The 9,910-nt window shown below is 46.3% G+C and overlaps 1 protein-coding gene across 2 annotated transcripts in view; it reads right to left on the reverse strand.

Annotated features, from left to right (window-relative positions):
* Positions 1-639, reverse strand: part of Aff1 (ALF transcription elongation factor 1) — a 99,587-nt gene extending 98,948 nt beyond the window's left edge. For both annotated transcript variants that reach the window (XM_051198132.1, XM_051198131.1), the window contains exon 1: positions 475-639. In XM_051198132.1, coding sequence (XP_051054089.1) covers positions 475-491 — 17 coding nt within the window. In that variant the 5' untranslated portion in view covers positions 492-639. The remainder of the gene's footprint in view (positions 1-474) is intronic.
* Positions 640-9,910: the final 9,271 nt, after the last annotated feature.

A 9,910-nucleotide genomic window follows, 5' to 3' on the forward strand; every position in this document is an offset into this window, starting at 1 on the left:
CAGCAGATTCGGTCTGGCAGCACCGTTTTCTGTGGAATCGTACATTCTAGCAGGGAAGTCTTCATTACTCACCAGGCAAATCCCCCCCCCCCACCCTCTCCGGGGCGAATTCTAGTTTCCATTAAGTGTACTTCCAAGTTTCTTTTGAAGACACCAACGGAGAGCCAAAGAAGACTGCCCAGGGCACGTCAGTGAGAACCCTGGCAGGCGAGTGAAACCAACTTCGCTTGCCGAAAAATAACAACTCTTTGGGGCAGCGGCGCGCGGGAGCTGTAACTTTAACCTTAACTTTTCGGGCGGTCCCTGTGCACCCGGTGCAGACGCTGTTTTTCTGCCTGGCACTCGGGGATGAGATAGCAGTGACCCGGTGGCTTCCTGCGGTCCCCGCCCCGGCACCCCCACCCGCGTCGCCACCCCTGCTCCGGCCCCCGCGGCCGCTCACCGGAGGGTCCGGGAAGCCCCCGGCCGCCTCACCTGGAGTGGGCTGCCATGGCTCGGCTCACACAGCCCGGCGTCCCGAGTCCATCAGAACCCCCGGCCCGCGGGCCTCTGCGCCCGCGCCGCGCTCCGCATCGACCGCAGCCGTCGGCGACGCTGCCCAGCGGACGCCCCGGGCGCGCGGACGCTCAGCTGCCGGCCGCTGCGTCCCCAGCTCCGCGTCCTCAGCGCCGCCTCCGCCCCCCGGAGCCTCGGCTCGCGCCGAGCCTGACGGACATCCGGGCACCGGGGGCGGCCGGGCGAGCCGCACCTCGCTCGAGCCCGGGGACCGGCGCTGCCCACCGCCCCGGGGCACGCTCGGGGCACTGCAGACCACCGGTCGCGTCTCTGGCGCCCGCCGCGGGCTCCCCGCTCCCAGTCGGCTTGCACTCCGAGAGCGAAGCGCGCGGCCCTCGGATCCCCTCGAGGAGCCCGAGCTCGCCGGGACCCCCCCGCGGGCGCCGCGGTGGTACGGCCCGCCTCCTTTTAAGGGCAGCGCTCGGCCGCCGCTGCCTCCAGCCCCGCCGTATGCAAACGCGCGCACCGGGGACCACGGCGCTCGGGCTGGGTCCTCGGCGTTCCGGAGCCGCGAGGTTGTGCGGGAAGCGGGCAATCCCAAACCACCCTCGATGCTTCTGGTCGTCACTGTGGCGCTTGTCATCGGAGATCCGCAAGGGACACTGCTTTAACTCTGCTTTCAGTTTTGAGTTTAGTACTGAGAGACAAGTGTTTACACAACGACTTCCCTCTTGGGGCAACAAGCGGATTACACAGAAAACAACCATTCGGGGAAGTCCCCTAATAAATTAAAAGAATTGCCTCCCTCCTCAAACAAAAACCATGATGCAAAACAACGACTCGATAATTAGCGCTCGAAAGTATGAACAAAATTGCGAACCACTCGGACGTCAGGAAAGGCACCAAGCCTTGCCTGGGAAGCGGCTACGAACTACGATGGGCAGAGCGGTAGGGAAAGGACTTGGGCTTCGCCGTGGACCAGTTTGCTTGCTGCTGGCGCCGGAAACCCTTAGAGCAATGCTGAACGGGCACTCATACCCGGTGCGATTCGACGCTCACTGACAGCCCAGTTCCTAAAGACTGAAAGGTGCGGCACCGACACCACAATGTGAGGTCTCTCTAGACTCCCCGGGCGTTTCCCGGAGGTCAGACCCACTTTCAAAATACACAAGACAATGCCGAACCGACAGTAACCGACACCATCGGAGAAATCGGCAGTTGAGGCCAGTGGCCACTGCCTTCTTCACCATACCCACTAGTGAGCCCACCAGAGAGCGCGTGTTGTTTGGGAATGCCCTTAATGAAGTAACTAGTCCTTTGACTAAATCCTGACTGTTAAGTGAGGCTTCTTTTGTTTTCCTTCTTCCTCCTCCTCCCTTTCTTGGTGACAAAATGGAAGGTGCTATTCTGAACTGCGGAGCACTACCCTGAATTGGGGAGCACGTTGGCGGTCCCAAAGACCTGCATTTGTAAAAGTGAGCTAGCTGCAAGCCTGAACTGGTTGGGTTTTCTTGTGGACTATCATGTTGTTTCCTTGAAAGAACACTTCATACAGTTCTGATTGGAGCTACTGGCAAAGTCTTTCTTCAAGGAAAACAACTGTCAATGTTCAATGCCAAAGATAACGTTTAAGCTTCCAAGCATTTAGGAAAACTTTACAAATGCCACTGTAAGAGAGACAGTTTCCCATACTCAGAAGGAGATGCTGACTGATTAGGTGACTTTCGAGACTGAAGGACACATAGGTTCAAGATAGTGCAAGATCCTGCACGAGAGGCTAGAGAGACAGATGGCTCAGCTGCTCTCTCAGAGGGTCCACAGTCAATCTCCAGCAACAGGATTCCAGCTCTTAACTCTAACTCCAGTGCCAAGGGATCTGAAGCCCTCCCTCTTCTGGCCTCTACAGGCATCAGGCACACAACTAGTGTACAGACATGCATGCAGACAAAACTCCCATACACATAAAAATAAGTAAATAAAGACTTAGAAAGATATCCTCTTTAAAGTTTGAGAAGAAAGATGTAATGAAAATAACTTCCTCCAAGTGCAGTGGTTCACACCAATAAGCTCAACTACCTGACAGGCCGAGGCAGGAGAATCAAATTGCAAAGCTCACTTGGACTTTGTAGAGGCAGCTCATGCAATAACCAACAGTCAGACATATCCTCCTCTGTATAAATCAGGAAAACACCATAGTGTAAGGGACTTGTATGCCCATGTTGGTCACTTATTCTGTAAACAAACTAACCTTGGATATAAAACTAGAGAAAGCATCATTCATTCAAAATCTCCTTTAGGAACGGGCTATAAATGTCATTAGTATTAAAATTAGAAGCAAGGTTTATCTGCTGAAAACTAGCATATAAATGCCTTCCCTTCTGCACAGGGTTATACTTCTGCCTTATTTTGTATGGGTTTGTTCTGAAAGGGAAAAAAGCAAAAATTTAGCAAGGTGTGAGAGGGAAAGTCTAAGGTGGCCACAGCGGCATACAATTTTAATCCATCACTCATGTTCCAGGCCAGCCAGGGTTACATAATGAGATTCCATTAAAACAATTTTTTTAATATCTTTTTGGCTTGGGTATGTGGCCTAGCAGAGCTTTCCTAACCTATAAAAATGACTCTGAGTTTGATCCCCACACCACAAAACAAGTGACTGCAATCTTCAAGTGATAATTGTTGAGACAATCTAAATATGTCAATAAAAAATACAGCAAATATTTCCCCGTAGAGGACATAAACAGAATTTGAAGTAAACCTGAAAATCTCTGGATTCTGAGTGGTTTATAATCTAAATTAGAATAATCTGCCAGTGGCGGTGGTCCATACCTTTAATCCCAGTACTCAGAAGGCAGAGTCAGGTCTACAGAGTGAGAATAGCAGAGAAACCCTACCTCAAAAAAAAATAGAAAAAAGTAAATAAGTAAAATGGAAGTGAATCTCACTAGTGGTAACATATCCACACAAACAAAAGTCCAGGAGAAGCCACCCCAGTGGAAGCTGGGTGAGTGAAGAAAGGGCCAATTTCAACACTGTTGTTTGCCAAGTACTTTAAAAATCACCACTGTATGGTAGGACCCAAGTGAGTAAAACCCACTAGGAAGGCGTTGAGAGCACATAACTCTGGCTTTTCTGGTGATGTGTTGAGGTTCACGGTTTCCCTAGCATTCATCTCGGAAGCACCTGAGAAAGATGGAGATTGCCACAGTCCAGCTGGCAGGAATGGAACACGCCTCTCGTTCCAGACACAGAGGCAGAGGATCGCTTAGAGGCCAGCATAGTCTACATACCAAGCTCCAAACCAGCCAGAACTACACAAGACTCTGTCCTAAATAGTAATTGACTCATTAAAAAATTTAAAATGGGTCGACATATAAAATAAAAAAGTAATAAAATAAAATAAAAATTTTAAATGTAGCATTGTCTTATTATCCAGTAGACTTTCTCTTTATGATAGAAAGCTACTGTGAGACAGCAAAGGACATCATCTGCACAACAAAAGAACAACTTTCTGTTTCTACATTTCCTGAATCCATTACTCCCACAGGGGCCCAGGGTGCTCAAGTTAGCAAAGAGGGCAAACTCTTACAAGAGGAGTGGAGCAGTCATTATACCTCCTGAATGCCAGGAGGACTTTTCATTAGCTCTTTAAATTAATGAGCTTTCAAAATAACTCTTGCATGTGTGTAATGCTAACTTCACACAGTAGACGTAATCCATCTTCAAGCCCAGGGCTTGTACGTGTCGGCCAAGCCCTCTCTCTAGCTGTAGCCCCAGCCAGATGTTGAATTTGTCCAGAAATGAAAAATAGGTAAACCATCATTCACTAACTAAAATTGTGGGGGGGGGGGTGTAGGGGGAGAATCAGCAGTTTAAAGCCACACTGGGCAATGTATCTATTCAGTTGGATGAAGGGACCTAGGTTACAAGAGACCCTGTCCCAAAAAGCTAGAAGAGAAGAGCAGGTAAAGTATGTGAAGGTGAAGAGGGGTAGGAGGAAGGGTGTGAGGGAAGGGGAGAGGAGTAGGGAGAATGAAAGGCAATTCAGAGCCATAACGGAAATTCTCCACTGTTCATTTCATAAAGCACACAAATAGGTTTTTAGATGCCTATTTAAAACATTCCAGGCTATTTAGACCAGGCTAGCCTAGAGATAACACACATCTTCTTGCCTCTGTCTCCACAGTATTTGGGATTCGGATTGTGCCATCACACCCAGCATAGCATACAACTTGTTAAGTGCAGGTTGCCTTATTCACTCTAAAATACTTCAGTGTACACATGTATACCACAATGGGCATGTGACTATCAGAAAGCAAAATTACCTGAGAGCTACATAGGTCAAATCTCCCAAGAAATGCCACTGCATTTGTGTATTGTAGTTGAAGAAGATGTGGCCAAAATCACTTTGTCCCAGATTCTAAAAAGTAAAATAAAATAAAACCAAAACAGACAGAGAAGGGAGAAAAGGAATGGGGAAGGGGTTAAAGACTCCTTCCTTCCCTGCTGCCTGACTCACAGGTAGGTAACATCCCTGTCTCCACACCCCTCCACATTTCGCCCAGTATGGAAATCTATTTCCAGGTCTCTGATTTCCAAATGCCTTCTGCTCCTAACCCCAAAAGCCTTCCTTGCTGCAAGCACTGCTCTCTCTCACTCTGACTTCCACTTGCCCTCTCCTGTGGATAAAGAAAAGCAAGCCTCTAATCCATTCCAAATCAATCTTACACGGTGCTTGCTCCAGGATTAAGAAGCACACCACTTCTAAGGAACTGCTCTCTCCAGAGCGTGGCTACCCAGTCCTGGAGCTCAACAAGTATTCCTGCATGGCTCCTCATTAAACACATCCAGGTAGCAAGCAGTTGTCACCAGCCCTCACACCTTGCCTCCCAGGCATTCAGGACAGGAAGGGAAGGACAAACAGCTGCTCAGACTTCCTGATCTCACTGACTACTTTGAGAATGAGAACTTGTAAATTTGTACCATTTTAAAAGAGGAAACCCAAAGCAAAAATTCCCATTTTCTTCAGATACAACTTTTGCTTCACTTGTTTGCTTCACTTTGCTTCTTCTGTTTCTGCATTCATAAAACCTTCTAGCTTAGCCCTCCCTCAACATCTCTAGCCCTCCACGAAAGAACTTATCCTTAGCTCAAAGTTTCACTTGTCCATTCCATCAACAACATAGACAGTTTGTTTTTATTATTTATTTGTTGGTGTCTTTGGGGTTGATTTGGTTTTAGAAAGGGTCTATTACCTAGCTCTGGCTGTCCTGGAATGCATTTTGTAGATCAGGTAAAAAAAAAAAAAAAAAAAAAAAAAAAAAAATCAGAGTTCCTCCTGCTTCTGCTTCCCAGAGTGAGATCCAAAGTCTACAGAGTGAGATCCAGGACAGGTTCCAAAGCTACACAGAGAGACCCTATCTCAACAAACAAACAAACACCTAAGAAATCAACATTGGTGAATCCCTCTGAACTAAACTTCATATTTTGAGTTCATTTGTTTTCCTGTAAAGTATCACATTCACACTGTAGTGAAAGTTCTTCCTTTTTTATGATTTTGACAGTGCAGAGGAATCTGTCAACCACCTTGTGTCTATCAGTCTATCTGTCCCCTTAAAGAGAAGTTTAAGGCATCCTGTCTCAAAAACACAAAAATAAATAAATAGGAGGTAAGGGATGAATGGCATCTCTAAAAAGTAGAAGTATCACAGGCCCCAGACCTTAACACAACTGACTCCATGGTCAACATAACCATTCAGGCTGTAAAACTCAGAGTGTAGATAGTACCACTGCCCAAAAAGGAAACAAAGACCTAACCCAAAGTCCATAGCTCTGGGAACATCTCTAAATAGACTAACCTTGCTTTTTGGCTTCTGTAGCTCTGCTTGTGGCTAACTGATCTTAACTAAAGTATATCAACCCAGAATAGAGCTTTTGTGCTTAAAAGCTCACCCTGAAAAAGACTCAGTAATGCAATGGGGTCCCAAACACCCAGTGTAGTCAAAAAGCTTTCTATTGCCATAATTAAACCCATGTCCCTGTAGTCTTCTCCAGTGGATACCTCACAACATTAGCAGTAGGCAGTAACTCCTTGGAATGTTTCTATAAATTCTTCTAGAGACAGCAAAAATAAAGACCCTGGCAGTGCTGAGCGTTAAGAGAGAACACTCCAAGTCTAACCTCCACAGAACACCGTGGCACATGCGAGACAATAGTAATATAAATAGTAATAGTGATGTCAAATTGAAAAGTCCACTCCCTTCTTCAGAGTCCAATTCTGGATCTTGGGTGTGTGACAGGATTGTAAAGTCAGAGGAATCGCCACAAAAAATAAACAAACAAATAAGTTCACGAGACACACAGTCCACACTACCAGAACAGTTTCCACACAGAAGAAACCCACACATGTGTTCTCAACTAGAGAGCAGGGAAGAAGGGGCCGTTGATTCATCACTTCCACTCTGGGCAACTCTGCAGGAGGCAGAATTCAAGGGGTGTTTCCCATTAACAGACCATAAAGAATCTGAATACCATACAACTAAGCAGTACCAGGTCATGTGCTCTTAACTGTCACACTCAGCACTAAATGAAGTTTGGACTCCCTGTGTTTTTACATGACAACTGCACATGGGCAAATAGGCAGAACACGGGAAGTGAAGCCTTTATACAGCCCGAATGCAGATGGGGGCGTGCGGGAGAGCCAGAGCCAGCAGAGAAACCAGCCAAGGCTGTGGCTCAACAGGGCCAGAGTTGGGTAGAATGGCCCACAACACATGATCTCCCTTCCTCTTTGTTACTTATTGCTCCAGACATCGATCCCCCAGACCCACCAACCCCCACGACCTTTCAGGAGGAGAAAAGCACAGAGGTAGCATTGGGAGGTCAATGATAATGATACAGTGACAGATCCGGAGCTACCTGGGAAATCTTCCTCCGAGTGCCCGTAGAGGATGGCCTTGACTGAACTGAGGGGTTGAGGACCTGCACGCTGTGGGTGACCATTCCAAATCTGGGATGGAAAAGGGGAGCTGTCTGCTTCCAGACTGTGAACGTGATGTGACCAGATGCTTCAGGTTTCTGCCTCTGATTTCCACACTATGATAGATGTACCCTTGACCAATGAGCAGGAAGAAACCCTTCCCCTCTGGGACAACAGAGATGACTCAGTGGTTAAGAGCACTGGCTCATCTTCCAAGAAACCAGGATTCAATACCCAGCACAACTGTCAGAAGGGGATCTGACCGCCTCTAGCCTCTTAGGGTGTGAGGGATGAATACAGTACACAGACATGCAGGCAAAATAACTGTGCATGTAAAATAAATCTTTTTTTCTTTTAGTTTTTGGAAATAGGGTTCCTCTGTATTGCTTTGGAGCCTGTGCCCTGAAACTTGCTCTGTAGACCAGGCTGGCCTCGAACTCACAGAGATCTGCCTGCCTCTGCCTCCTGGGTGTTAGGACAAAAGGCATGTGCCACCAATGCCCAGCTTAAAATAAATCAAAAAAAAAAAAAAAAAAAAAAAAACCAACAACAACAAACCCTTGCTCCCTTAATTGGAGTATTTTATCACAACAGGATGAAAACTCAGAGAATAAACAGTCAGTCTGGGGATTTTTGTTTCTTTATATGTGCTTGTTTATACAGTACTTGGGGATGAACCCAACACCTTGGCACAGCAGGTAAGAGTTCCACCACTGACCCACAATGCTTAGTAAAGAAACTTGGGTCCAACGGAGAAGGAAAAACAAACAATTTTAAAGAGACACATTACCACTTTGATTTTTGTTTTAATGTGGGGTGTGTGTGTGTGTGTGTGTGTGTGTGTGTACCCTCAGATTTGTATACATGAATTCAATGCCCTTGGAGGCTGACAAATGGATACCCTGAAGCTAAAGTTACAAGTGGTTGTGAACTGACTAACTAACACATATGCTAGGAACAAAACTGTGCCCTTAGCCACTGAATCATATTTCTCCAGCTCTCACATCCTCATTTTGAAGGCAAATACTTCCTGATAGTACAGTGGTTCACAGCTGGCTGCAGGTGAGAATCACATGAGTAACTTGTATGTGTGTCTGCTATCCTGATACATCCCGACACCCTGTAGCCAAGCCCAGGTCAATAACTCTGAGGTTGGGAGCTATGAGGCACTTGTCCTCAGGTGACTTTATCTTGAAGCTTGAGAATCTCTATTTTGGGGCCTGACCATGAAAAGCAAGTCACCACTCTGTTGGCACCCCTTAATCCTGGCTGCTGGTTTGACAGGTAGTCTTCAGAGCCCTCTGCCAATTCAGAGAGCATTTTCACAAAATTCTCAGGCAGTTCACACTGCTATTGAGATCTGAGAAGTGTCACATTATAAAACACATGGCAATCTGTAAACTCTCAAAGGTAAGTGACCACTGGACACTCAGGAGGCTGAGGCAGAATGAGAGTTGAAGGCAGGGTGGACTATGTCAGGAGATTATGTCTCAGAGAGAATCACTAATCAGTCATCTATTTCTTAGTGGCTTTTTCCTAGTCCCAAACTACCCAAAATTTCCCTGAACACAAAACAAGGGGGAGGATTTAAGGATTGGAAGACAGAAATATTTCCAAGTTTCTTGGGGGTGTTTTGCCTTGGGGGAGAGGAAGAATTACACATGTAATTGGGGGTGTTTTGCCTTGGGGGAGAGGGAGAATTACTCACAGCTTCTGAGCTATGCTGAGACCTGGCCTCCCACACACAAAGGAGATTCCATCAACTATTGGTATGTTCAGTGATGCCAGTTGGAAATGTGCTGGTTTTATTTCTAGTAAGTGTTTTACATCAAGCAATTCAGAACCTAATTTGGGCTGTGAATTCGACACTATGTCTAGGATTAATGCTCTCTTCCAACTCCAGGAGGACTTTATCTGTGTGTCTTCATTTTTTTTTTTTTTTTTTTGGAGGGGGGCGGACTTCAAGATAGTTTTCCTGTGTAAATGGTTCTGGCTATCCTGGAACTCATTCTGTAGACTAGCTGGGCCTGTCCCTACCTCCCCTTGTGCTGGGATTAAAGGTGTGTACCACCACTGCCCAGATCCATTCTTTACCTAACTCAGAAATACAGTGAAAAATAAAACTAAATAAAAATAAAACCTCAAGGTGGTTATCAGCCCCTTTAATCCTAGCACTTAGAAGGAAGAGGCAGGCAGATCTCTTAGAATTCAGAGGCCAGAGTTCTGATCTACAGTGTTCCAGAACAACCAGGGCTACATAGAGAAACCCTCTCAATAAATAAACAAACAAACAAACAAACAAACAAATAAATAAATAAATAAATAAAATAGGGCCCCTATTATTTCTAAAGCCAAATGCAACACTATAGATAATTTGGAGCTAGAGATGGCGGGAGGAGTATCTGCCTTCTAAGTCTTTACTACCTCAAAGACAGA

This window comes from Phodopus roborovskii, unplaced genomic scaffold (genome assembly GCF_943737965.1).
Source record: "Phodopus roborovskii unplaced genomic scaffold, PHOROB, whole genome shotgun sequence".
Lineage (NCBI taxonomy): Eukaryota > Metazoa > Chordata > Mammalia > Rodentia > Cricetidae > Phodopus > Phodopus roborovskii.